This window comes from Gopherus flavomarginatus, chromosome 18, assembly GCF_025201925.1.
Source record: "Gopherus flavomarginatus isolate rGopFla2 chromosome 18, rGopFla2.mat.asm, whole genome shotgun sequence".
Classification (NCBI taxonomy): Eukaryota; Metazoa; Chordata; order Testudines; family Testudinidae; genus Gopherus; species Gopherus flavomarginatus.
In genome coordinates this window covers 5851191-5876752 of record NC_066634.1, presented here as the reverse complement: position 1 = coordinate 5876752, position 25562 = coordinate 5851191, and the positions used below count along the sequence as shown (strand labels likewise).

Genomic DNA, 25562 nt, shown 5'->3' with positions numbered 1-25562 from the left:
TGATTCTTATGGATGAAAATCTTTGGGCAGCGGTTTGTGCGGGGGCAGTGAAATTGACCCTTATCGGGATGGCATTTACCCATAAAAACCGAATACTTCCAAGCCAAGGTAGGGGACAGGCCGGGAGACGGCCCTGAATGACGTCCAGCTAGTTTCTCTATGGGGCGACTGGATCACAGGCTCCACGGGGGAAGAGATTTCTGGGTGTAGGGTGGATTTCACTGTGCAGCAAAAGCCAGAGTGAAGGGAGATAAATTCAAGCTAGAGATAAGGGGCAGAATATTATCAGGGAGGAGAATGAATCACTGAACCAATGGAGCTGGGGACTGGGCGGATTCATTATAAATAAGATCAGGGAGCTGTTAGTAACTGAGATGTTTCTAGGGTTTAATTCACTGGGACAGATATTGCAGTTGGATTTAAATTCCCCAGGCTGCCTTTGGAAACCTGCTACCCTTCGGCAGGTGGTTTGCAGTGGTGCAGAGAGGATCCAGTTGAAATTGGGGCTCTGGCTGGCTGGGTGCTGCCCAGACACAGAGTCACTGAGCCTAAGAGCCATTGCTCAACACAATGTCTCAAAGCCCCCCCCCCCTTTCCTATTTCTCTTTCTGCCTTTGTAAGTTACCAGCCCCCCCCCCCCGAGCCAGGGATAGAACCCAGGCATCCTGGCTCCCAGCCCCCCTGCTTGAGCCCCTAGCCCCGCTCCCCTCCCGGAGCTGGGGATAGAACCCAACCATCCTGGCTCCCAGCCCAACCCACTCCCCCCCGCTCTAACCACTAGACCCCACTCCCCCAAGCTGGAGATAGAACCCAGGTGTCCTGGCCCCCGGCTGGTCTCTGTATTTGCACTAGTGTGTGTGTGAGCACCAGTGTGTGTTTCTGAGGGGGACGAGATAGGCTGCGACACAGACACATCGCCCCCCTGCGCCCCCCGTCCTTGCACGGAGCCTGCAGCTGGCAGCAGAGGTAACACCCGGGCGAGCCCGAGCGGGGTGGGGCCCTGGCCCGGGGATGCTGCATTTGGGGGGGGGGGCGCTCCAGGCGCGCAGTGCTCCATGGGGGGAACTGGACGTGCAGCCCCCACCCCCCATGGGAGGAGCAGCCGGTTTGCAGAGAGCTTGGGGTGGGGGGCGAGTTAACCCTTAGAGAGGTGGAGAGGGAGCGAGCCGGGTACTAGTGACACTGACGGGGCCGGGTTGGGGGTCAGTCCGCCCCCCCATTCCTGTTCCAGGGCGGCGCTAGGGGGCGCTGAGCTGTTGGGAGCTGGGGGGGAGGCTCGGCAGGGGGCACTAGGCTGCGGGGAGCGGGGCGGGGAGCGGGGGGGTCAGTAGAGGGTGCTGGGCTGTGGGGAGCAGGGTGGGGGTCAGTAGGGGGTGCTGGGCTGCAGGGGGTGGAGTGAGGGGCTTAGCAGGAGGCTCTGGGCTGTGGGGAGCAGGGCGGGGGAATGGGGCGGAGGGTCAGTAGGGGGTCCTGGGCTGCAGGGAGCAGGGCGGGGGTCAGTAGGGGGCACTGGACTGCAGGGAGTGGGGCAGGGGCTCAGTGGGGGGGCTGGGCTGCAGGGGGCAGGGAGCGGGGCAGGGGGTCAGCAGGAGGCACGAGGCTGCAGGGAGTGGGGCAGGGTTTCAGCAGGGGGAGCTTGGCTGGGGGGAGCGGGGCAGGGAATGGGGCAGGGAGTCAGTAGGGGGTGCTGGGCTGCAGGGGGTGGAGCGGAGGGCTTAGCAGGGGGCACTGGGCTGCGGGGAGCAGGGCGGGGAATGGGGCAGGGGGTCAGTAGGGGGTGCTGGGCTGCAGGGGGTGGAGCGGAGGGCTTAGCAGGGGGCACTGGGCTGCGGGGAGCAGGGCGGGGAATGGGGCAGGGGGTCAGTAGGGGGTCCTGGGCTGCAGGGAGCAGGGCGGGGGTCAGTAAGGGGCACTCTCCCCTGGCTCTCCCCTCTCCCTAGCCCCGATGCCCAAGCGCTGCCAGGTTGGGGGACATTTCCCATCATTACTTCCTCCCTGCCTGACCCCCCCCCGCATCTTTTCGTTCCCACCCAGAGCTCCCCACAATGGAGACTGTGCTGCCCGAGTCCCCTGCCTCCCCAACACCAGGTCTGCCCCCAGACTCCCCCCAGGAGATGCCGCCCCCGGAGCCGCTGGGCAGGCCCCCACGCCGGCTACCCCACCAGTGCGCCTCGTGCCAGCGCCGCTTCGCCCAGGCCCACGGCCTCCGGCAGCACCGGTGCCGTCCCCGCGCCCCGCCCGCCCAGAGCCCTGCCAGCAGCGAATCCCACCGGTGCCACTCCGGCGCCAAGCGTGGGCACCAGTGCCAGGTGTGCGGGAAGCAGTTCAAATTCCCCTACTACCTGGCGCGACACGGCCTGACCCACGGCGGGCAGAAACCATTCCAGTGCCCGGTGTGCCATAAGGCCTTCCGCCGCCCGGCCCACCTGGCCCGCCACCAGCGCACCCACGCCCGCCAGCGCTTCCCGGAGCCGGCCGAGCGGCTGTGCCAGCAGGCCGGGCCCCCAGGCGAGGGGCACGGGGCCGAGGAAGCCGACGAGAAGCAGGTGCTGCTGCAGGCGGACTGGACGTTGCTGTGCCTGGCCTGCCAGGAGGCTTTCGAGACCAAGGGCGAGCTGAAGGCGCACAAGTGCTTCAAGGCGCGGGGCCGGGCCGGGCCAGGCGGCGCCCAGCGGCACCAGTGCAACGTGTGCCACAAATTCTTCGCCCGGCCCTGGTCCCTGTCGCGGCACCACCGGGTGCACACGGGCGAGAAGCCATTTGCCTGCCCCGACTGTGGCATGGCCTTCCGCCTCTCCTCCTACCTCAAGCAGCACAGCCGGTGCCACGGGGCCGGGGCCGGGCTGCCCTTCGGCTGCCCGCTCTGCCGCCAGCGCTTCCGCAAGGCGGGCGAGCTGGCCAGCCACCGGCGGGCGCACGGGGAAGCCGCCCCCGGCCCGGAGCTGCCCCCCAAGGGCTCCGAGTGCAGCGTCTGCAGCAAAGCCTTCAAAAGCAAGTACGACCTGGCCACCCACTTCCTGATCCACACGGGCGAGCTGCCCTACCCCTGCGGCCAGTGCGGCAAGCGCTTCCGGCGCCTCTCCCACCTCAAGCAGCACCAGGTCACCCACACGGGCGCCCGGCCCTTCCAGTGCGTGCTCTGCCAGAAGGAATTCAAGCGCCTGGCCGACCTGGCCCGCCACCGGCAGGTCCACCAGGGAGACAAGCCCCACCAGTGCGGCGTCTGCCACAAGTTCTTCTCCCGCGCCTACAGCCTCCTGCGGCACCAGCGCGGGCACCGGCCCGAGCTCCTGGCTGCCGCCCGGCCCGAGGCCTTCCTCAGCAACTCCTGCTTCGACAGCCAGGACCACTCGGCCTTCTGCACCCCCGAGGACGAGGAGGAGGAAGGGAGCGCGGCCGGCGGCTCTGGGGAGGGCTCCTGATGTGCCCGGTGGGCATTCTGAGCTGGATTGGGGGGGAGGGCAGAGGGGGGATCCCCTGGGGCCTGGTGGGGGGACCCCTGGGTCAGAGTTGCAAGGAAAGGGTCCAAAGCCTTCCCCCATCTCCTGAGCCAGTCCTTGAACTCTATTCCTGGGAGTTTGGTGGGGGGGGTGCATGGAGAGATATTGAGGGGGGGGCAGAGGAGAGGTCTGGGGGCGTCAAAGGGAACGGAGCCTGTGAGAGGGTGAGATGAGGAGGTGGCATATGGGGGGGGTCATCCCACACCTCTGTCGCGGGGGGGTGTCAGATGCTGAGATCCGCGGCTGGCTGGTTAATACCGAGGGGAGGGGAATTGGGGAGCAGCCCAGGCAGCACCGGGGATGGAAGGACAAAGTGGGGAATGGCACATGGGGCCCTTCCCCTCTAGGGGGCACCAGCCCCAGGGTGGGGACCAGCTGGCCTTGGCAGGGAGCAGGGAATCCCCCCTCTAGGGTTAGACACTGGGCTAGATGGGCCAATGGGTCTGATGTGGGGAGATCACGCCATGTTGTGGGATGGGGGACAAGGTACCCCTCGATGGGTCACACCATGATCTGGGATGGGGGGAGGGGTTACCCCTAGATGGGTCACTCCATGTTCTGGGATGAGGGGAGGGGGTACCCCTAGATGGGTCACGCCATGATCTGGGATGGGGGGAGGGGGTATCACTAGATGGGTCACACCATGATCTGGGATGAGGGGAGGGGGTACCCCTAGATGCGTCACGCCATGTTCTGGGATGGGGGAGGGAGTGTCCTTTGATGGGTCATGCCATGTCCTGAGATGGGGGAGGGAGTGTCCCTCGATGGGTCACGCCATAATCTGGGATGGGGGACGAGGTACCCCTAGATGGGTCACGCCATGTCCTGGGATGGGGGAAAGGGGCACCCCTAGAAGGATTATGCCATTTGTTGGCAGGGGGTGGGCGGAGTATCAGGATGTAGAACTGTGGGTCCAAGAGCCCCATCTGTCCCTGCCCTGCTGCCTGACCCCACTGTGATCCCTGAGGGCAGTGAAGGGCCGGGCCCCCATTCCCCCCCCATGGTTCCCTGACCCACTGACGCAGGGCCCTGCCCCAAGCCCCACTCCCCGCCCCTCCAGGCTGCTTAGCATCTCACTAAGTCACGGGGGGGATGGAAAATTGGTTCCCATTGAGACAGGGAGGGTGCTCTGCATCTCAGCCCCAGGGGTGTTGGGGTGCTGGGACCCCCAGCATGCAGCTGGCTTCCTGCAGCAACCCGGGGGGGGGGGTCACACTGGGCACAGATCTGCTGGGTTTCTGCCAGCAGAAGCTTCATGGTCAGGGTGGCGCAGTCGGGGGGGGGGTCAGACAGGGGCACTGTATGGCCCTGCGGGGGGGAGGATACAGTCGCGCTCCCCCGTGCGTGGATGGAGACGTGCTAGGACCTGCTGTTGACAGTTCTGTCCAGCGACCCACCCCAATAAATGTGACGGGGCCACGACTCGGGCTCTGCCTCAGTTGCTTTCGGCTGCTGGAGCGGGGGGGGGGGAACCCACCCCACAGCCTGGCTGGGGGCAGCCTGGGCACGGTGCCAGCTGCCAGACACAAGAACTAAGGCGTTTCTAGGCCTTGCACCATGAAGAAAAGTCTGGACATGTGACTGGAGGGAGACGGACCCTGCCTGGATGTGCTGAGAGCCTGAGCCCGTCGCTGAGAGAGGGGGGATCTGCCCTGAGCGTGACCAAGCAAGGGGTCCTCAGATAATCCACCCCTGAGGGGCTGCATCCCAGCACTCGGTGAGGGGGTCTCTGTACCCAGCCCCCACACCCCACCCTTTAGGGGCCGTGTCCCAGCGCTAGATGAAGGGGTCTCTGTTTACCCAACCCCCACACCACACCCCTCAGGGGCTGCGTCTCAGTGCTGGGTGGGGGGGGGTCCCTGTATACCCAGCCCCTTTGCCCCACCCCCGAGGGGCCGCATCCCAGCACCAGGCAAGACATCCCTGTATACTCAGCCCCCACAGAAGAGCTGCATTATGTGCCCAGCAAGAAATTAGTTTTATTGTTCCGTGTTTACTACAGATCTCAAGTTAAGAGGCCAGATCCCGGGTTACCCACGAGACCCCCTCCCTGCTCCCTCTAGACCCTGTGGGGGCTGAATGGGGCAGGGATCCTACCAGGGGTGGGGAGCCTTCATCCTTGCCCAAGAGACCTCCCAGAGGGGCCCCTGGGGGGCCACAGAGTCCTGAGCCCATCCTACCCCTCCTGGACACCTGACCCCCAGCACCCCACTGCCTAAGGACACCCCCATTCCCTGCCCTTGGGAATCCTGTGTTCAGTCATTAAACCTGGAACCCAGGGTCCCAGCCCCCCTGCTCTAACCACTAGACGCCCCTCCCCTCCCAGAGCCAGGAGAGAACCCAGGAGTCCGGGCTCCCAGCCTCCCTGCTCTAACCAGTGCACCGCACTTCCTTCTGTCTCAGCTGCCGCCCGGTGTGGGGGGCGGGGAGGGCTGGGGGCTCGGCTCGTCCCAGGGGAAGCTCAGGTCCAGCCCCTGCATCTGCTCCCGGTAAACCCGGTCGAAATTCTCACTCTGGGCCGTGGTGAGCTGGTTCTTCCAGTCCCCGGCAATCCCTGCGACAGAGACAGAGCAGAGAGCATCATGGGAGCGGCCCCCACATCGCCCCCCCCCCACACACACACTATCCCAGAAATGGGCTTCCCCCAGCTCCGCTGGTGCCCCTCACTCCCGACCTGCAGCCCCTGCTAGCCCAGCCCTGGACCTCCCCCGCCCCCCAGCTCTGCTGGTGCCCCTCATTCCTGACCTGCAGCCCCGTCATGCTGAGCTGAGCCAGGGTCTACATCTCTTCTCATCCAGGACTCAGCTTATGGGGCCCCATTCTTCTCCCATAGCGCCCCCACCCTGCCCAGCCTCACCTTTCCGCAAGAACGAGCTGTGGGTCTGGTCCAGGAGGAACCTGGGGGCCAGGCTGAAGTTGCTCATCTTGTTCTGCTTCATGGCCTGGAAGGAGGCGTTCTCCACCACCCCGTCCATTGCCTGCGCGTCCAGCTGCTTGCCAAGGAACCGGCAGATCCGCTCCACGCTGCCCCGCAGGTCCTGAGGGGAGGAGGGGAGGGATCAGTGGCAAGGCGTCTTCCTGGGGTGCGCTGGGTTTGGGGAAACTGAGGCAGGGAGGCCTCAGCCCACGCTGGAGAACATCAGAACGGGGCAGATCTAACTCATGGGGACTCCCCGGCCAAAGGGACGTCCCCACCTTGCCTCGGGCTGGCCCCGTGGGGGACAGAAGCAGGGACGGGGACCCCTGGCATGGCTTGGAGATGGGACCCCGGAGTCCTGGCTGGGATGGAGGAGGCTGGAGATGGACTGGGGGAATCCTGGGGTCACGGTTCAGCTCTGCCACTGAACCACTGGGTCACCCTGGACAAGTCATGGGCCTTCTGCTGTGCCTCAGTTTACCCTCTGTCTATTTACACTTGGAGCTCTCAGAGACAGGGACGATCTCTTATTGTGTGTCCTGGCAGCGCCCGGCCTGATGTGGCCCCGATCTTGGTGACTCTGTGTCTGGGCAGCACCTGGCCCAAGGGGGCCCTGATCTCGGTGACTCTGGGTCTGGGCAGCGCCCAGCCTGACGGGACCCCGATCTCAGCGACTTGGTCTGGGCAGCGCCCGGTCCGATGGGACCCCGATCTCGGCGACTCTGTGCCCAGGTGGCGAATTGAAGCAGGACCCCATGTGGGGCAGCACCCGAGGCTTGGTCCCTTGCACTCTCGTGGGGGCTGGGGTCCTGTGTCACTGCTGCATTTTGTGATCCCCCTTCCAGGACCCTCCTGTCTCCAAGCCCCACCAGGCTCAGTTTGGGGCTATGGCTCAGCCCGCAGCCTGGCCGAGGACGTGTCTGGGCGGGCGCCTCGCAGCCGGGGCAGGGGGCACCGTGGCTGTGCTGAGGCCAGACCCAGAACCCCTAATTTCTGCTCCAGGGGGAGCTGCCCCACATGTCCCCCATGTCCGTGGCTACAGGTTGGAGGCGGGGGCAGCACCCCCAGCTGGTGGGGTGGGGTAACTGCAGGGGGGGTAACTGAGCTCCATCTCCCCCAGCCTGGGCAAGCCCAGCCCCCAACCCTCTGCCTGTCAGGGAACCCCTGCTCAGATCCTCTCCGTCTAGGGCTACTCCAGCCCCCTCCCCTCTTCTTCCCCCCCTCCACTCCCTCCCAGCCCCCCCGACTCCTCTGTTCCATGCTGGGCCCCCTCAACCCCTCCCCCCTGTGGCTGGGCTCCCTGACCTGCTGCAGCTCCTCGTAGCTGATCCAGAAGAAGTTCTCGTGGCCCCGCAGGCCCATCCAGCCCTTGACGTGATCGAACCAGGAGCCGAAGGGCACTGCAAGTGCAAAGGGGGGGGGATTATGAGGGACATCTCGGAGGAGGCCCAGCCTCCCACCCCATCCCCCACCACATGGCACTCACCGTCCCCCTCCAGGAACTGCTCCAGGAACTGCTCCAGCTGCCCCGGCTCCTTGTAGGGACGGAAGATCTGGGCGAAGTGGTAGAGGGAGACGAAGACGTCCTTGGGGTTCCGCACTGTGTACAGCACCTGGGGGGGGGATGTAGGGTGAGCAGGGGGGCGGGGCCTCTGGGGGAGGGGATGAAGTGGGGGGCTGGCCCCTAAGGGTACATGTTGGGGGAGAGCAATGGGCTCAGGCTCTCAGCAAACTCTGGCAGAGTCTCATTTTGGGGCTTTTCTCCCCACCCTCAGGGGCTAGAAACTGAATTTTATTTTACTCGAGGGCCGAGGCTCTGCCTTACCCTCCCCCCCCGGGGGCCCCAGAGCTGCACCTTGGCCTTGGACTGGAAGAAGGACTTGGCAAAGAGCTGGATGGGCAGGTGGGAACTGATGAGCCGGGGCGGCTGGTTGCTCCGTGCTGTCTGCAGGCCCAGGACGGTCTCATACCAGGGCCCCCGGTCCCAGTTAGGGACCGTTCGACACCGGCTGGGGTCCCCGTTGCTGTGGATGAGGCTCAGGATCTCCAGCATCCAGACGGTCCCTATGGCGACAGCCTCGCTGTGGTGACCGTTGCTATGGACAACGGGGAACCGAACCCACCCAGTGCTGTGTGGTCCTTAGAATCCCCAGCCCCCACCCAAAAAGGGAGAGAGAACCCAGGAGTCCTGGCTCCCGGCCCCCCCCCCTCTAACCACTAGACCCCACGCCCCTCACAGAGCCAGGGAGAGAATCCAGGAGTCCTGGCTCCCAGCCCCCCTGCTCTACCACTAGTCCCCACTCCCAGGGCCCTAGCCCTGGCTCCAGGGCCCCACGGTACCTGATTTCTGGTAGGTGACGTTAAAGACGTCGTCATCCCGGACTTGGAATTTGTTCTCCACCTCCCGCAGCCCCTGCTCCGAGTAGATCAGCCTAGGGAAGCTGATCCCCTTGTACTGGAAATATTCCTTAAACATCCTGGGGCTGGGAATGGGGGAGACACGAGGGTCATTAGAGACAGTGGGAGCCCTCGGAGTTACCCCTCAGCTGTGTGTGTGTGTGTGTGTGTGTGTGTGTGTGTGTGTGTGTGTGTGTGTGTGTGTGTGTGTGTGTGTGTGTGTGTGTGTGTCCCTGCTGCCCCCTGCTGGAGAGGCTGAGCCCCGCTCTGTGCATGTGTGTCCATGGCGCCCCCTGCTGGAGGGATTGGGCCATGCTCTCTGTCTGCCTGCCTCTGCCACCCCGTGCTGGAGGGGTTGGGCGTGTGTGTGTGTGCGTGTGTGTGCACGCGCTGCCCCCTGCTGGAGGGGCTGAGTCCTGCTGTGTGTGTGTGTCTGAGCCATGCCCATGGCGTGCATCACATGACACTGGCCCCCCCACCCTCCCACAGTGGTGGCCAGGCTGCCCAGCAACTCACGAGGCTGCTCCAGCCTCAACCCATGAGCCAGGCTGAATCTCCCATGTTGGGATCCCGGCTCCGCTCCCCACGGCTGCTCGTCCCCCCAGGGGCACCCGCGCTGGCTGCCCAAGTGGAGCCAACGCTCAGCACCAGGCCTCATGCCAGCAGATTCAGACCACAACCCCGGCCTTCACTTTAACCCCTTCCTTGAGCTTTGTGCCAATTTCCACTCACAGTGTCGCAGACCTAGGGTGGCGGAGAAGGGGAAATTGGTCAATTAGTCACTAATTATCCAATGAGGGCAGACACTGGGAGTCCTAGAGTTAACGCTCGCTCCCCCTGACAAGCTGAACGGGCCCCAGCACCCGCGGGAAGAGACCCAGCGAAAAAGTCTGATCACGCGCAAGCAGCGTTTTCCCGACTTGGCCTCTCGGTGAATTTCCAGGGTTACGGCCACAGTGTGCAAAATCGATGCTTCAAACCTGACTCCTTCCCGCCCTACCTGGGATACCTGTGGATGGAGCCCACGCTGGGAGAGGTCTGAGAAACTGGCGAACGGGGCTGAAACCAGCGAGAAGGACCAGCACAGAGAACGGCACGTGGGAAGGAAAAAATCAGCTGTCCGAGGGAGAACAGCTGGCTAGGCAGGGGTGCCACAAAACAGCGGATGGGTGTGTGTGTGTGTGTGTCTAGTGGATCACAAACTGGATCACATGTGCCCTGTGAGTGAGAGGGTCGGGGTGAGCCATGGGAGGGGCTTGTTTGCCCAGGTGGGGGGGGGGAAGCTCCATTTCGGGCACCACACGTTCAGAGAGATGCAGCCACATTTGGAGAGAGTCCAGAGGAGAGGAGCCAAACGGGTGCGGGAGGATTAGAAAACCCAGCCAATGGGGAAAAGGCGGAAGAACTGGGCCTGGTCCATCCACAGACGAGCTGGCTGAGGGGGCCGATAGCGGCCCACAGAGATGAGTCTAAGGAGGCCGGGGATCGGTCACTGAGTTTCCGGCGACTGAGATCCCGGTGAGCGATCAGGGGAAAACATTCGATCGGGAAGGAGAATTCAGCTATGGACCCAGCTCCCCAGGACAGCTGCGAGCTCCCCGTCCGTGTGCGTTTGCAAGATCACATCGGACAAACCCTGCCAGGGACCATCTAGATGGATCTGTTCCTGCCTCAGCGCAGGGGGGGGCTGGGCTGAACGCCCCCTTGAGGCCCCTTCCAGCCTCACGTGGCCGGATGTCGACGCTTTTCAATTTACAGGAGCCACAATCTAGGCCATTCCCATGCCTCTCGCTGTGGTTCCCCAAGCCTTCCTCTCCTGCCGGCCACAATGTGAAGGTAGATCTGTCACAAACTGCCTGTTCCCTCTGCCTCGCCCAGGGGTGGAGTGGCTTGTTCTGGTCCGATGGGTGTGGAACATGCAGGTCACTCCGTGTCGATGGTGAAACTTGCCTGCCGCTTGGAGCAGGAGGCGGAGAGGCAGGAAGGTCGGGGCTCGGGGGAGCCAGCCTCAGATGAAGCCCTGTCCTGCCAATCCAAGTGGTGTCTTTAATATAGCGCATCCCACCTGGGATTGGCCTGCAGCCACAGGTTATTTTTGAGCCACTGCGACCAGGCCAGGCAGACAAGGGCAAAGCATCCAAAGTTGAGCCATGGTTCTGTGGGAAGTCGAGGGGTGGACGGCAGCCTTAGTTTCTTGTGGGGGAGACATATGAACCTTGGATGCTCAGGAGGTTTCCCGAAGAGAAAGGTCACAAATCCAGGGCTAAACATCACCGTAACCACTCGGGAATAAAGGATGCTGGCTGTGCTGCCAGCCCGGGGGAATCTCTCGTGGGAAGCCGGGACGCTGCAGAAACCTGGGAGGGCATGGTGGGCATTCGGCTGAATGTGAGCTCCCTGTGTGAGGCTGGGGCACATAAACAGGGGAATCTATAGACGGCGCAGAGGCCATTTGATCTCTGGATTTGGTGCGACTGCTGCTGGGAGCCTGTGTCTAGCTCTAGTGCACGCCATTCAGGAAGGATGGTGATCAGAGAGGGGCCAGAGAAGAGCCAGGAGAACGGTTCAAGGGTGAGAAAACCTGCCTGAGAGGGAGAGACTCAGGGCTTCAGTCTATCTGGCTTGACAAAGAGGTTCAGGGCTGACTTGATCCCAGTCGATCTGTGGGGAACAGCTAATTCATAACGGGCTCTTCAGTCTAACAAAAGGTCAAACGCCATTCAACGGCAGGAAGTTGAGACACATTCAGCCTGGAAATTAGGCCTACGTTTGGAACGGTCACAGTAACAAATTGGGGGACAATTCACCTATTCACCAGGGAACAATTCACCTTTAAAATCCAGGTTTTCAAACAGATCTGCTCTGTTATTGCGGGGCCGTTCTCTGGCTGGTGCTGGACAGGAGGGCAGACTGGGGGTCCCACCTGGCTTTAAAATTGATGAACTTACCCATGAGGCATACCCTGGATTTTTTGGGCTCTGTTTTAGAGTTTTCGGCAAATCAGATGTCTGGTGGCATTTTCATTTCGGGCCAGTGGCAAGTGGGGTTTCAAATACACTTTTGCCTTTAAAATGATCATATAAAATGGGTGGAAGTTCCTAGCAGCAAAGCAGTGTGAATCCCCTGCCCCTAAAAATCAAACCGTTTGACTTTTCCCAAATCGTTTTTCCCCTGACCGAAAAAAAGTGTGTCAAAATCGCTGGAAGTTGGTGCAAGGTCTCAGTCACCCCATGCCTGGAACCAGCCCCAGCTGCTGTTCCACGCCAAGGCTGGAATCCAGCCAACGAGGGACAGTGGGATGAATAACTGAGGATGGTCATCCTCCGCCAGTGCCCAAAGCTACTGACTGATGCATAACGTTGCTGCCCGATTTGGCTGGTGCGGTCCATCGATGTCTGACCGGTTGGAGGAGAAATGGCTGGTAGGAGTCCTGTGTGATCTGGGGTGACCAAGAATGGATGCAAAGGCCTAGTTCCCTGAATGCACTAGGATGAAGCAGCAGCAGGCAGGTTCCTTGTTCAGAAATCCAGGCCTGCGTTCAGACAGTCCTGTGCCCCAAACAGCTTTGTCTCCCTGCTTTCTTCCAGGGCCGCTGCATCTCTGGCTAAGCCACCCCCATGACATGTGTAAACAGATGGGGTCAGTAACTTTATCCTCATGTTGAAGATGAGGCCTAGAGCAATCAACATGACTTGGAGTTGCCAGGTGCAGAGGCAGGAGTAGAAACCAACTATCCTCTATTCTTGTTCCAGCCTCCTGGGGAAACCCCTCTTCATCTCCCTGGGTTAGCTTTTTGTTGTTTTTGCACAGGCCTTGCCTTTTGGCTCCATGCCTTGAGTGGTGGCTTCTGTTGTTTCCCACTCTCATTACATACCAGCAGCTTAATTGCTCCTTCTAGCTAACCCAACAGATTACACCCATCAGCATTAAAGTGATTCATGGTAACCATCAAGGCCCATAACATTGCGTGCGCACATGTGCATGTATGTTAATGTTGCATTATAAACAGATGTTCTGAACGATTATCTGTTTTTGTAGCGTTGGAGAGGTTGGGCAGAGCTCCCTGCCCCTAACTTGTCTTACGCAATTCGAATGCAACTGCAGCCATCAGAGTAAACAAGCTGAGTCTATTTACTGCTGCTCCAGCCCGGGGGGAGCTGGAAACGTGGGGTCCCCAGTGAGCCGTGTCTGAGAGACGGGTAACACCAGGGACATCACAGCACCTGGGTTCCTTTCTCCTCCCATCATTCACATCGTTATCGTGTCTCTTGGATGCTCTCGTCACTACCCCAGTGGAGGGTGGGACGGGACCCCACTGCTGCCCAGGGGCCAAGAGTGGGGCCCCGTCGGGCCAGGCACTGTCTACACGCAGGGAGACCGTCCTGCCCTGTGCAGCTCGCAGGCTGAGAGGTCGTAAAGATGGGGAAACTGAGGTCCCGCAAGATGAGTCATTCAGCTGGCCACAGGCAGAGCCAGAAGCCAAGCGTCTCAGCTGCGCCCAAGCCTGATGCGTGGGGCGGCCGTGCCCGTCGCCTGCCACGTGTTGGTGCTGCTGGCTGCCCAGCCCCGACTCCTCTATGCAGCCCCACGGGAGCCCCTGCTCCCTCACACCCCCTCCATCCCCTCCTCCTCTATCCAGCCCCACAGGAACCGCTCCACACCCACACACCCTCCATCCCCCTGCCTCTATCCAGCCCCATGAGAACCCCTGCTCCCTCTCACCCCCTCCATCCCCCACACTTCTCTACACAGCACTATGGGAACCCCTCCACCCCACACCTCCTCCATCCCCCCACTCCTGTACACAGCCCCATGGGAACCCCTGCTCCCTCACACCCCCTCCATCCTCCCCACTCCTGTACCCAGCCCCATGGGAACCCCTCCAACCCCACACTTCCTCCAGCCCCCCCCATCCAGCCCCACAGGAACCCCTCCAACCCCACACCCCTCCATCCCTCCCTCTATCCAGCCCCACAGGAACCCCTCCAATCCCATACCCCTCCATCTCCCCCCACTTCTCTACACAGCCCCATGGGAACCCCTGCTCCCTCTCACCACCTCCAACCCCCCTCCTCTATACAGCACCATGGGAACCCCTCCAACCCCACACCACCATCCTTCCCCCCCACTCTTGTACCCAGGCCCATGGGAGCCACTGCTCCCTCTCACCCCCTCCATCCCCCCCCATCCAGCCCCATGGTAACCCCTACTCCCTCTCACCCCCTCAACCCCCTCTCTATTCAGCGCCATGGAAACCCCCTGCTCTCTCTCACCCCCTCCATCCCCCTCACTTCTCTACACAGCCCCATGGAAACCCCCTGCTCCCTCTAACCCCCTCCATCCCCCCCACTCCTCTATCCAGCCCCATGGGAACCCCTGCTCCCTCTCACCCCCGCCCACTCCTGTACCCAGCCCCACAGGAACCCCTCCAACCCCACACTCCCTCCATCCCCCCTCCTCTATCCAGCCCCATGGGAACCCCTCCTTCCTCACACCCCCTCCATCCCCGCCACTCCTGTACCCAGCCACACGGGAACCCCTCCAACCCCACACTTCCTCCAGCCCCCGCTCCTCTACCCAGCCCCATGGGAACCCCTCCACCCCCACACTCCCTCCATCCGCCCCACGCCTCTACCCAGCCCCACAGGAACCCCTACTCCCCCTCCATCCCCCACTCCTCTACCCTCCCACACCCCTTCTCTCCACCCCACCCCCAATGTGCATTTCGGCCTCCGGCTGGCTCTGCTCCGCACTCGTTGGCTGGCACCGGGGCTGCCCCAAGCAAAAGCCTCGTGAGCAAAGGAAGAACCTGACCCTGGAGCTGCTCAGAGCGAAGGACAGAGCCAGCCTGGAGCCGTTGGGGGCCCCCAGCACCAGGCCCCCCCCTCCATCCCCAGCCGGGCTGCACACACAGGAGGACCCCCCCCACCGCACTCTCTTACCTGCCCTAGGGCGGGAGGCAGTGCCTGGCTGGCACAGCGGCTGTGGGAGCAATGCAGGGATTCCCCTGGGTCTGGGCCGGTGAGCCAGTGCCCTGAGCCCTGGGGCTGGGAACCGCCTACAGATTGAGTGTGGGAGGCTGGCTCCGAGCACCCCATGGCAGGGGAATGCGAAACACCCCCCACCATGGGACAGAGCCACCCACCCCTGGGCTGGATCTGGAGTCGCCCCTGATTGCACTGGGGGCAGGGAAGGCCGGGTTCTGATCTCAGCTCCCTGGGATCAATCCAGAGTCACCCCTGATCTCAGCTCCCCTGGCATCAATTCAGAGCCAGCCCTGATCTCAGCTCCTGCAGGGTCAATTCAGAGTCACCCCTGATCTCAGCTCCCCTGGCATCAAGAGCCACCCCTGATCTCAGCTCGCCTGGCATCAGTTCAGAGCCACCCCTGATCTCAGCTCGCCTGGCATCAGTTCAGAGCCACCCCTGATCTCAGCTCGCCTGGCATCAATTCAGAGCCAGCCCTGATCTCAGCTCCCACGGGGTCAATTCAGAGTCACCCCTGATCTCAGCTCCCCTGGCATCAATTCAGAGCCAGCCCTGATCTCAGCTCCCACGGGGTCAATTCAGAGTCACCCCTGATCTCAGCTCCCTTGGGTCAATCCGGAGTCACCCCTGACTGCACTGGGGGCAGGGCCGGGTTCTGATCTCAGCTCTCTGGGGTCAATCTGGAGTCACCCCTGACTGCACTGGGGGCAGGGCCGGGTTCTGATCTCAGCTCCCTGGGGTCAATCTCACCCCCACATAAAGATCAAAACGAGTGATGCTGCGGATCTCCAAGCCCGTCTCCCGATCGCTGGTTTTGCTAACAATTCCTGCCCTCCCACGCCCATCACCTGCTGCCAGGCCAGGCCGCCTGGCCCAGTGCCAGGAAAGCTGGGAGGAAAACACGCCTCCTTAACGAGCTTGCTCAGGTGCCAGCAGCCCTGTGATTAGACTAATAAGTGGGTGAGCAGCATCTCCCACCTGGAGGCCTGGGGTCCCATTTGGAAGAGAAGCTGCCAGTGCACCTGTTAGAGAGAAATCTGTGGGGTTGCTAATTGGCAGGGTTTGGGGTGTTTTGCATAGAGCCCCGAGCAACTGGAGTTATGGGAAACCACAGGAGAAAGTCAGCTCCCATTTAACCCATCGGGCCCGGTGCCAAATTCTGGCCACAAAGACACAAAAAGTGAAAGGTGATGAAAACGGCATGAATGGGTCAGAGAGAGTCACTGACAGCTATTTGGAGAACTCCCAGCACCCTGTTCTAACCACTCACCCCCACTCCCCTCCCAGAGCCAAACAGAGAACCCAGGAGTCCTGGCTCCCAGCCCCCCAACCAGGCAATGTCAGGATACTCACTGCACAGATGCTAATGACAAAGCCTCAGACACTGGGAGCAGCTCCTGATTCCCTGGCAGATGCCCAGCCTCTGCCCCACAGGGACCTGAGCTCCGCAGGGCGTGAATCACCCAGGGCAGCATTCTGGACAGTCGCAGGAGCAGAGCTGGGGAGGGGCTGGGAGCCAGGACTCCTGGGTTCCATCCCTGTCTTGAAGGGGAGTTGGGTCTAGTGGGTAGAGCAGGCAAGCGGGAACTGGGAGCCAGGACACCTGGGTTCTCTCCCTGGCTCTGGGAGGGGAGTGAGGTCTGGTGGTTAGAGCTGGGGGGTCGTGGGAGCCAGGACGCCTGGGTTCTCGCCTGGCTCTAGCAGGGGAAGAGCTATCAGCCCCGCCTCCTTTCTCCCATCTCTCTCACCCCGCCCAAGATCCAGCTTCTGGCGGAAGCTTGGCTCCACCCCTGCTTCACACGTGACCGCCGCCATATTTGTCCCTGGCACTTCCCCCGCCCCCGACTGGGTCCGAATAGGGCAGGCTCAGATCAGCCGCCATCTTCGATCCAGAGCGAGGCTGAGGGGCCGGAATGTGGCAGCCCAGCCCCCCTCCAGCGCTGCAGGTACCAGCCTCGGCGGTGCGCCTCACTCCCGACCTGCAGCCCCTCCGGCCAGTGCCCCTCACTCCCGACCTGCAGCCCCCCCACCCCTGACCCACAGTCCCCCCAGTGCCCGTCACTCCTGACCTACAGTCCCCCCCAGGCCCGGCCGGTGCACCCCAACCCTGACCCACAGCCCCCGCGGTGCCCCTCACTCCCGACCTGCAGCCCCCCACCCCCGACCCACAGCCCCCGCGGTGCCCCTCACTCCCGACCTGCAGCCCCCCACCCCCGACCCACAGCCCCCCGGTGCCCCTCACTCCCGACCTGCAGCCCCTCCGGCCAGTGCCCCTCACTCCCGACTTGCAGCCCCCCCACCCCTGACCCACAGTCCCCCCAGTGCCCGTCACTCCCGACCTACAGTCCCCCCCCCCCGACCCGTGCACCCCAACCCTGACCCACAGCCCCCGCGGTGCCCCTCACTCCCGACCTGCAGCCCCCCACCCCCGACGCACAGTCCCCCCAGTGCCCGTCACTCCTGACCTACAGTCCCCCCCCCGACCCGGCCGGTGCACCCCAACCCTGACCCACAGCCCCCCAGTGCCCGTCACTCCCGACCTGCAGCCCCCCACCCCTGACCCACAGCCCCCGCGGTGCCCCTCACTCCCGACCCACAGCCCCCCACCCCCGACCCACAGCCCCCCGGTGCCCCTCACTCCCGACCTGCAGCCCCTCCGGCCAGTGCCCCTCACTCCCGACCTGCAGCCCCCCCAGTGCCCCTCACTCCCGACCTACAGCCCCCCCACCCCTGACCCACAGTCCCCCCAGTGCCCGTCACTCCCGACCTACAGTCCCCCCCCGACCCGGCCGGTGCACCCCAACCCTGACCCACAGCCCCCGCGGTGCCCCTCACTCCCGACCTGCAGCCCCCCACCCCCGACCCACAGCCGTCCAGTGCCCCTCACTCCCAACCTGCAGCCCCCCACCCCTGACCCACAGCCCCCCCAGTGCCCCTCACTCCCAACCTGCAGCCCCCCACCCCTGACCCACAGCCCCCCCAGTGCCCCTCACTCCCGACCTACAGTACCCCCCCCCCCCGGCCCGGCCGGTGCACCCCAACCCTGACCCACAGCCCCCGCGGTGCCCCTCACTCCCAACCTGCAGCCCCCCACCCCTGACCCACAGCCCCCCCAGTGCCCCTCACTCCCGACCTACAGTACCGCCCCACCCGGCCCGGCCGGTGCACCCCAACCCTGACCCACAGCCCCCGCGGTGCCCCTCACTCCCAACCTGCAGCCCCCTACCCCTGACCCACAGCCCCCCGGTGCGCCTCACTCCCGACCTGCAGCCCCCCAACCCCTGACCCACAGCCCCCCGGTGCCCCTCACTCCCGACCTGCAGCCCCCCACCCCTGACCCACAGTCCCCCCAGTGCCCGTCACTCCTGACCTACAGTCCCCCCCCCCCGACCCGGCCGGTGCACCCCAACCCTGACCCACAGCCCCCCGGTGCGCCTCACTCCCGACCTGCAGCCCCCCAACCCTAACCCACAGCCCCAGCGGTGCCCCTCACTCCCAACCTGCAGCCCCCCACCCCCGACCCACAGCCCCCGCGGTGCCCCTCACTCCCGACCTACAGTCCCCCCCGGCCCGGCTGGTGCACCCCAACTCTGACCCACAGCCCCCCCGGTGCCCCTCACTCCCAACCTACAGTCCCCCCCGGCTCGGCTGGTGCACCCCAACCCTGACCCACAGCCCCCGCGGTGCCCCTCACTCCCGACCTGCAGCTCCCCCGGCCCGGCCGGTGCCCCTCACTCCCAACCTGCAGCTCCCCCGGCCCGGCCAGTGCCCTTCACTCCCGACCCGCAGTCGCCTCTCCGCACTGGGCAGGAAAATGGACCTGGGAGCAGAACCCAGGAGTCCTGGGTACAAGGAGTCCGTAGGACTGGCCTGTTTCCTGTCTGTCCCGCCCCCTGAGCATCTCACAGTGTTCATACCCTCCTGACACCCCCGGTGTGAGAGGCTGGGGCTCATTATCCCCTCCTATAGAGAAGGAAACCGAGGCACGGAGACCCAGAGGATGCTCCTCTCCCAGGGCCTGTGCCAAGGCCTGCAGTAGACGTTGGGTTCCTCAGGCCCTGGACCAGTGCCCACTAATGCCCACCCAGAGCCCCTGAAGAATTGGCTCAGTGAGCTGGCAGCAGTAGTAGGTTGTTATCCTGTTCCAGCTGGGATGGCTGCAAAGGGAAGGGCGGGGAGGCAGGAGGAAATGAGAGATTGTGGGTAAATTCAGGGCTGGAGGAATGGGGAAAAGCAGCTCCCTCAGTCGGGGACAGGGGTCTCTGATCCAAAGAATCGTAGAATCTCAGGGTCAGAAGGGACCTCAGGAGGTTCTAGTCCAGCCCCCTGCTCAAAGCAGGACCAATTCCAGCTCAATCATCCCAGCCAGGGCTCTGTCCAGCCTGACCTTAAAAACCTCTAAGGAAGGAGATTCCACCACCTCCCTAGGGAGCCCATTCCAGTGCTTCACCACCCTCCTAGTGAAATAGTGTTTCCAAATATCCAGCCTAGACCTCCCCCATTGCAACTTGAGACCATTACTCCTTGTTCTGTCATCTGCCACCACTGAGAGCAGCCGAGCTCCATCCTCTTTGGAACCCCCTTTCAGGTTGAAAGCAGCTATCAAATCCCCCCCTCACTCTTCTCTTCTGCAGACTAAACAATCCCAGTTCCCTCAGCCTCTCCTCATAAGTCATGTGCTCCAGCCCCCTAAGCATTTTCATTGCTCTGTGCTGGACTCTCTCCAATGTGTCCATATCCCTTCTGTAGTGGGGGACCCAAAACTGGATGCAATACTCCAGATGTGGCCTCACCAATGCCGAATAGAGGGGAACAATCACTTCCCTTTATCTGCTGGCAATGGTCCTACTAATGCAGCCCAATAAGTCGCTGGCCTTCTTGGCAACCAGGGCACAGTGCTGGTCCTATCCAGCTTCTCATCCACTGTAACCCCTAGGTCCTTTTCTGCAGAACTGCTGCTTAGCCAGTCGGTCCCCAGCCTGGAGCGGTGCCTGGGATTCTTCCACCCTAAGTGAAGGACTCTGCACTTGTCCTTGTTGAACCTCATCAGGTTTCTTTTGGCCCAGTCCTCCAATTGTCTAGGTCCCTCTGTATCCTATCCCTACCCTCCAGCGTATCTACCACTCCTCCCAGTTTAGTGTCATCTGCAAACTTGCTGAGAGTGCAGTCCACGCCATCTTCCAGATCATTAATGAAGATACAGAACAAAACCAGCCCCATGACCTACCACTGGGGCACTCCACTTAAAGCCGGCTGCCAACTAGACATGGAGTCATTGATCACTACCCTCTGAGCCCGATGATCTAGCCAGCTTTCTATCCACCTTATAGTCCATTCATCCAGCCCATACTACTTTAACTTGCCGGCAAGAATACTGTGGGAGACCGTATCAAAAGCTTTGCTAAAGTCAAGATATATCACGTCCATCGCTTTCCCCATATCCACAGAGCCCGTTATCTCATCGTAGAAGGCAATCAGGTTGGTCAGGCACGACTTGCCCTTGGTGAATCTATCCCCCACCATCCCCAATTTCTCCATCCCTGCCTGAGGAGTATCATGAGCCCATGATTGGGGTGAAGCTGTTACCTGGGGTTCTTTCAACCCAAAGCTCTTGGTAGTTTTTACTCTGCGCGAGGTGTCAGGAAATAAATCAGGGGAGACACGGCCGCCCGACCGATCGATGGCTGGCACACACAGGACAACAATGAAAGCTAAACTTTACTTAGTCTCTAGCACTCTCACACATCCGCAACAGGTCAGTAAAACACCCCCAACCCTTGATAATTACCGGAGCCGAGCGTGGCTCTCGAGTGGCACCGCGGCAGGCTGCTGGCAGCCAACCGTCTGCCGGTGGGGACCCTGAGACGTGTCCGGAGGGAGCGTCCCTGAAGAAACCCTCCTGAAGACTCCAGCTAACTCAAACTTCCCCCCTCGTTTATACAGTAGTAATAGGATGACATGTCACTTAAAGAAAACTTGCTAAGCAAGCGACTTTTCAGGTTTTAGCCTGTTCATGCCTTCGTGCCCTGATGGCCAGATTCCTGCTTTGCTAAAATAAGAGTATCAGCAATTTCTACATTTTTAGCAGGAAGGGCGTGGGGTCAAGCCTTCCTTTCTGTGGTACCCACCTCCCTTCCCCTCCTGCCGTGGTCACGCTAAAGCCGCAGCACGGCTGGCTGACTTGGCTACTATGTGAACGTGGCACGGCCACCTGACGGCCGGCCGACTTGGCTACGGTTGTCAATACGCAATAGTGATCCAGGCACGTTACTTGTTTCCAAGATCTCCCCGAACGACATCTCCGGCGCCCACTATGGGCCGGAGCAGGAAGTGCGGGATGAGGCACCCAGCAGAGCTCAGAGAGGCGCCCGGAGGAACCTGCTGGAGACCCAAAGAAGGAGAATCCGCCCAGGCTGCCGGCTGCCAGCAGAGGCGCCCGAGGACAAAGGTGCCATCCCGCAGAGGGGCAGGATTCTTGGGTTCTCCTGTGGCTCGGGGGGGGGGAGTGGGGTGTAGTGGTTAGAGCAGGGGGAGCTGGGAGCCAGGACGCCTGGGTTTGCTCCCGGCCCACGAGGGGAGTGGGGTGTAGTGGTTAGAGCAGGGGGAGCTGGGAGCCAGGACACCTGGGTTTGCTCCCGGCTCAGGAGGGGAGTGGGGTCTAGTGGTTAGAGCGGGGGCTGGGAGCCAGGAGACTCCTGGGTTCTCTCCGCCAGTGACCCTGCGCCCTGTCCCCGCAGCGGAAGCCCCGTCTGGCATTGGGGACCTGGTTCTGGCAGCTGAGCTGATGGAGATGGCCTGGGTGTCCCCCTGCTATGCCCAGCCCCGGGGCGGGACCCAGCTGGCCGTGCAGCATGACCATGGGGCCTACGGCGTCCCCCAGGAGCCGGCCGCGCTGGGCCGCATGGTGCGGGAGCTGCAGGAGACCGTGCATCGGCAGAGCCAGCTGCTGCAGAGTTTGCAGGAGGCCCTGGCCGCTAGCCAGGAGCGCTGCCAGGAGCTGCAGGTGAGGGGCGAGGCACTAGGGGGCACGGTGCTGCAAGGAGGGGGCATGGGCATCATTGCAGGGGGCGCCCTTCCCATACCCCACCCCAGAGTCAGCCGCATCCCAGCGCCGGGTGAGGGGCCCCTGGATACCCAGCCCCTGTGCCCCACCCCAGATAAGCTGGGCGAAGGGTCCCCAGATACCCAGCCCCACCCCAGCGTCAGCTGCATTCCAGTGTCAGGCGAGGGGTCCCCAGATACCCAGTCCCTGCGCCCCACCCCAGATGGGCTGAGCGAGGGGTCCCCGGATACCCAGCCCTTGTGCCCCACCTCTGATGAGCTGGGCGAAGGGTCCCCAGATACCCAGCCCCACCCCAGCATCAGCTGCATTCCAGTGCCAGGCAAGGGGTCCCTGGATACCCAGCCCCTGTGCCCCACCCCAGATGGGCCAGCGAGGGGTCCCCAGATACCCAGCCCCTGTGCCTCACCCCATATGGGCCGGGCGAGGGGTCCCTGGATACGCAGCCCCACCCCAGAGTCAGCCGCATCCCAGCGCCGGGCGAGGGGTCCCCGGATACCCAGCCCCTGCGCCCCACCCCAGATGGGTTGGGCGAGGGGTCCCCGGATACCCAGCTGCGTCTCTGGCTCTGCGTGCCGCAGGAGAGGTCGGCGAGCGAGTGCTGGGCGCTGGCGTCGGAGCTGGGCCAGCGGATTGTGGCGCTGGAGGCGGAGAACCGGAACCTGCGGTGCGAGCGGGAGCAGCTGGAGAGCCAGACGCAGGGGCTGCGGGAGGAGCTGGAGCGGAGCCGCGGCACGGTGCTGCACATCAGCCACAAGCTGAAGGAGCAGGGGGACCGGGGCAGGCCGGGCCGGTTCTGCCTGGCCAGCGTCCGGGGCGACGGCAAGTGGCTGCGGTTCTACACCGGCTTTGGCAGCGCCCAGCGCCTGGCCGCGTTCCTGGCCTTCCTGACGGAGGGGGAGCCGCAGCGGGGGGCCGAGCCGGGCCCACCCAGCGCCCTGAGCCCCGAGGACCAGCTCTTCCTGGTACTCGTGCGGCTGCGGCTGGGGCTGCTCCTGCAGGATCTGGCCTTTCGCTTCCACCTCTCCGAGGCCACCGCCTCCCGCTACTGGCTCAGCTGGACCCAGCTCATGGAGACCCGGCTGGCCCAGGTGAGCCCCCCCCTGCCCCCTAGAGGGGACAGGCCCCAGGTCCCATTCCCTGCCCCCCTGAGCCAGCCAGCCCCTGCCCTGGGGCCGGATGGGAGCCAGCGCCCCCTAGAGGGGACAGGCCCCAGGTCCCATTCCCTGCCCCCCTGAGCCAGCCAGTCCCTGCCCTGGGGCCAGATGGGAGCTGGTGCCCCCTAGAGGGGAGAGGCCCCAGGCCCCATTCCCCACCCCCCTGAGCCAGCCAGCCCCCTGCCCTGGGGCTGGATTGGAGCCAGCGCCCCCTAGAGGGGAAAGGCCCCGGGTCCCATTCCCCGCCCCCCGAGCCAGCCAGTCCCTGCCCTGGGGCCGGATGGGAGCTGGTGCCCCCTAGAGGGGAAAGGCCCCGGGCCCCATTCCCTGCCCCCCTGAGCCAGCCAGTCCCTGCCCTGGGGCCGGCGCCCCCTAGTGGGGAGCAGGGAATTTGTGCAGAATAGATTGGAGGGACTGGTCCACCCCTTACACAGGGAGGGGGCATTGCTTGGATGGGTGGCTCTGCCTCCCCCCAGAGGCAGGGGTTGCCTGGAGGATTGGAAGTGTGGTCTGGAGGGATGGTCCCTCCCCCACTAGGAAGGGGGAGTGGCCTGGAGGGGCAGGGGGTGTGGCTTGGAGAGATGGTCCCCCACCTAGGAAGGGGGAGTGGCCTGGAGGGGCAGTGGGTGTGGCCTGCAGGCGTGGTCCCCCCACCTAGGAAGGGGGAGCGGCCTGGAGGGGCAGTGGGTGTGGCCTGCAGGGGTGGTCCCCCCACCTGGAAAGGTGGAGTGGCCTGGAGGGACAGTCCCCTGATTGGGGAGGGGGGTGTGTGGCCTGCAGGGATGGTTCCCCCCCAGGGAGGGGGAGTGGCCTGGAGCCCAGGGCAGGGCCTGACACCCCCCCCCCCCGCCCCATAGGTGCCGGTGCGGTGCAGCCCGCGCTACGTGGAGCGCTTCGAGCCGCGACGGGCGGCGTGGGTCGGGGGCGTCCCGCTGGTGGTGTTGGACTGCGCCCAGCTCTGCTTCGAGGGCCGGGGCCGGCGGCTCTACGCCCTGCAGGGCTGCGCCCTGGCCGCCCCCAGCGGCTTCCTGGCCTTCTGCTGCAGCGCCGCCCTGCGGGGTGGGGAGGGGGCAGTGGGGCCAGGGCTGCCCCCCTTCCTGCGGGACGGCCCCGTGGCCCTCAGCGCCCGGCAGGGGGAGGCCAGCCGGCAGGTGCTCAGCCTGGCCGACAAGGCCTTGCGCTTCCGTTTCCTGCGCGGGGTCCAGCCCCCCGCCATGGAGGGCCAGGTGGGGCGGGCCTGGGCCATCTGCTGCTACCTGGCCTGCCTGCTGCATGAACCCATGGGGCTGCCCTAGGCTGTGGGGATTCCCTGCTCCCCTCTGGCTGGCAGGTGTGGGGCTGGGCTAGAGGGCCTGGATTCCCCCCCGACCGGGGCTGGGAGGTGTGGGGCTTGGCTAGGGGGCCTGGATTTCCCCCCTTCCCCAGTGGTTGGGGGGAAGGGAAATCTGGGGGCATCCAAGGGGGATCACTGGGGGTGGGCAGGGGGGGTCCTGCTTGCAGCTGATCTGTGTGGCAGCCTGGATAGGGCATTTGGCCCTGCAGCGCCCCCTCTTCGGGGGGGGGGGGGCGGGAATGTGTCCACACTGGAAGGGGCAAATCCTGCTCCTCAGCTCTGGGAGGGGCTGAGCCCCCCCTCAATTCCAGCCCACCCAGGCAGGAGGATGGGATGGTATCAGGGCGCTGGAGGGAGCTGGGTCTATTATCATTCCCCTTTCCACACAGCTGCGGGTAAACCGAGGCACAGAAAAAACATGCTCAGCCAAGGGTGGAGCCAGGGATAGAACCTAGGAGTCCTGGCTCCCAGATACCCTGCCTCCTGGCTCTAACCACTAGTCAAGACTCCCCTCCCAGTCAGGGAGAGAAATGGTGTCAAGTGGTTAGAGCGGGGGGCGGGGCTGGGAGGCAGGACTCCTGGGTTCTATTCTCAGCTTTGCTGTTGGTTTCCTGCTCCTGTCCCCGGGCTCCAACTGTTTTAGGGAGACTGAGGGTGCCTGGGGAGGCAATTCCCCACCTTGGCCAAATGGGGGGAGGGGGAATTGCTGCAGGGCCACCGGCCATGTCCCTGCTGCTCTCTGTATGGGTGAGTTTGTGGATTATTTGTAACACGTCCCCCGGCCTTTCGGCTGGAAATAAATCCTTTGTTCCTGGGAACGGCGTTGAAGAGAGATCCGTGAGCAGGGCCCCCTCCAAGAACCCCCCTGTACCTGCTCCCTGTGGGGGCACCCCTGGGCCCCTCCCTTGGGAGAGCGGGATTGTTGGTTCTGGGGAGTCAAGATTCCTGGGTTCTCTCCCTGGCTGTGGGAGGGGAGTGGGGTCAGAGCAGGGGGCTGGGAGCCAGGACTCCTGGGTTCTCTCCCCCCGGGCTCTGGGAGGGGAGTAGGGTCTAGGGGTTAGAGCAGGGGGCTGGGAGCCAGGACTCCTGGGTTCTCTCTCCCAGGCTCTGGGAGGGGAGTGGGGTCTAATATTTAGAGCGAGGGGGTGTGCGCGCTTGGAGGGGCAGGGCACTGGCCACTCACAGCATAAGTGAGGTACCTGTTGGGCTCT

The 25562-nt window shown here is 63.4% G+C and overlaps 3 protein-coding genes and 1 long non-coding RNA gene across 13 annotated transcripts; 2 read left to right on the top strand and 2 right to left on the bottom strand.

Annotated features, from left to right (window-relative positions):
- The first annotated feature begins 902 nt into the window (after positions 1-902).
- On the top strand, positions 903-4922 carry LOC127036524 (zinc finger protein 771-like). 6 transcript variants are annotated; one of them, XM_050927544.1, is made up of 3 exons: positions 903-966; positions 2035-4030; positions 4299-4922. In XM_050927544.1, the coding sequence occupies exon 2, from the start codon at positions 2046-2048 to the stop codon at positions 3420-3422; it is 1377 nt and encodes a 458-aa protein (XP_050783501.1). In that variant the 5' UTR covers positions 903-966; positions 2035-2045; the 3' UTR covers positions 3423-4030; positions 4299-4922. The 6 variants fall into 6 exon arrangements, with proteins under 6 accessions (XP_050783501.1, XP_050783502.1, XP_050783499.1 ...); XM_050927545.1 differs by having other exon boundaries at positions 2035-4076; XM_050927542.1 differs by having other exon boundaries at positions 2035-4121.
- Positions 4923-5435: 513 nt separating this feature from the next.
- On the bottom strand, positions 5436-16508 carry LOC127036529 (sulfotransferase 2B1-like). 2 transcript variants are annotated; one of them, XM_050927551.1, is made up of 7 exons: positions 16155-16508; positions 8758-8900; positions 8273-8481; positions 7904-8030; positions 7723-7817; positions 6358-6538; positions 5436-6054 (listed from the first exon to the last, which is right to left on the bottom strand). In XM_050927551.1, the coding sequence occupies exons 1-7, from the start codon at positions 16274-16276 to the stop codon at positions 5900-5902; spliced, it is 1032 nt and encodes a 343-aa protein (XP_050783508.1). In that variant the 5' UTR covers positions 16277-16508; the 3' UTR covers positions 5436-5899. The 2 variants fall into 2 exon arrangements, with proteins under 2 accessions (XP_050783508.1, XP_050783509.1); XM_050927552.1 differs by lacking the exon at positions 16155-16508 and adding an exon at positions 14757-15204.
- A 153-nt stretch (positions 16509-16661) lies between these two features.
- Positions 16662-25169, top strand: LOC127036517 (uncharacterized). 4 transcript variants are annotated; one of them, XM_050927513.1, is made up of 6 exons: positions 20442-20556; positions 21084-21249; positions 21539-21804; positions 22443-22952; positions 23876-24348; positions 24400-25169. In XM_050927513.1, exons 1-5 carry the CDS (start codon positions 20482-20484, stop codon positions 24311-24313), a joined length of 1455 nt encoding a protein of 484 aa, XP_050783470.1. In that variant the 5' UTR covers positions 20442-20481; the 3' UTR covers positions 24314-24348; positions 24400-25169. The 4 variants fall into 4 exon arrangements, with proteins under 4 accessions (XP_050783472.1, XP_050783471.1, XP_050783470.1 ...); XM_050927515.1 differs by lacking the exon at positions 20442-20556 and adding an exon at positions 16662-16747 and having other exon boundaries at positions 23876-25169; XM_050927514.1 differs by lacking the exon at positions 20442-20556 and adding an exon at positions 18387-18660 and having other exon boundaries at positions 23876-25169.
- Positions 17814-18508, bottom strand: LOC127036565 (uncharacterized). Its single transcript, XR_007770176.1, has 3 exons — positions 18429-18508; positions 18088-18118; positions 17814-17881 (listed from the first exon to the last, which is right to left on the bottom strand). It is a non-coding gene; the product is annotated as an uncharacterized LOC127036565 (long non-coding RNA).
- Positions 25170-25562: the final 393 nt, after the last annotated feature.

Excerpts from the sequence above, each read along its gene's own strand:
- LOC127036524 (XM_050927544.1), top strand. The coding sequence starts at position 2,046 with ATGGAGACTGTGCTGCCCGAGTCCCCTGCCTCCCCAACACCAGGTCTG.
- LOC127036529 (XM_050927551.1), bottom strand. The coding sequence starts at position 16,276 with ATGCTGCCCTGGGTGATTCACGCCCTGCGGAGCTCAGGTCCCTGTGGG. Across the intron at positions 8,482-8,757 it reads CGTCACCTACCAGAAATCAG|GGACCGTCTGGATGCTGGAG; the intron begins GTACCGTGGGGC and ends CTGTCGCCATAG. Across the intron at positions 6,539-7,722 it reads GCTACGAGGAGCTGCAGCAG|GACCTGCGGGGCAGCGTGGA; the intron begins GTCAGGGAGCCC and ends TCCTCCCCTCAG.
- LOC127036517 (XM_050927513.1), top strand. The coding sequence starts at position 20,482 with ATGGCTGGCACACACAGGACAACAATGAAAGCTAAACTTTACTTAGTC. Across the intron at positions 21,805-22,442 it reads AGCGCTGCCAGGAGCTGCAG|GAGAGGTCGGCGAGCGAGTG; the intron begins GTGAGGGGCGAG and ends TGCGTGCCGCAG. Across the intron at positions 22,953-23,875 it reads TGGAGACCCGGCTGGCCCAG|GTGCCGGTGCGGTGCAGCCC; the intron begins GTGAGCCCCCCC and ends CCCGCCCCATAG.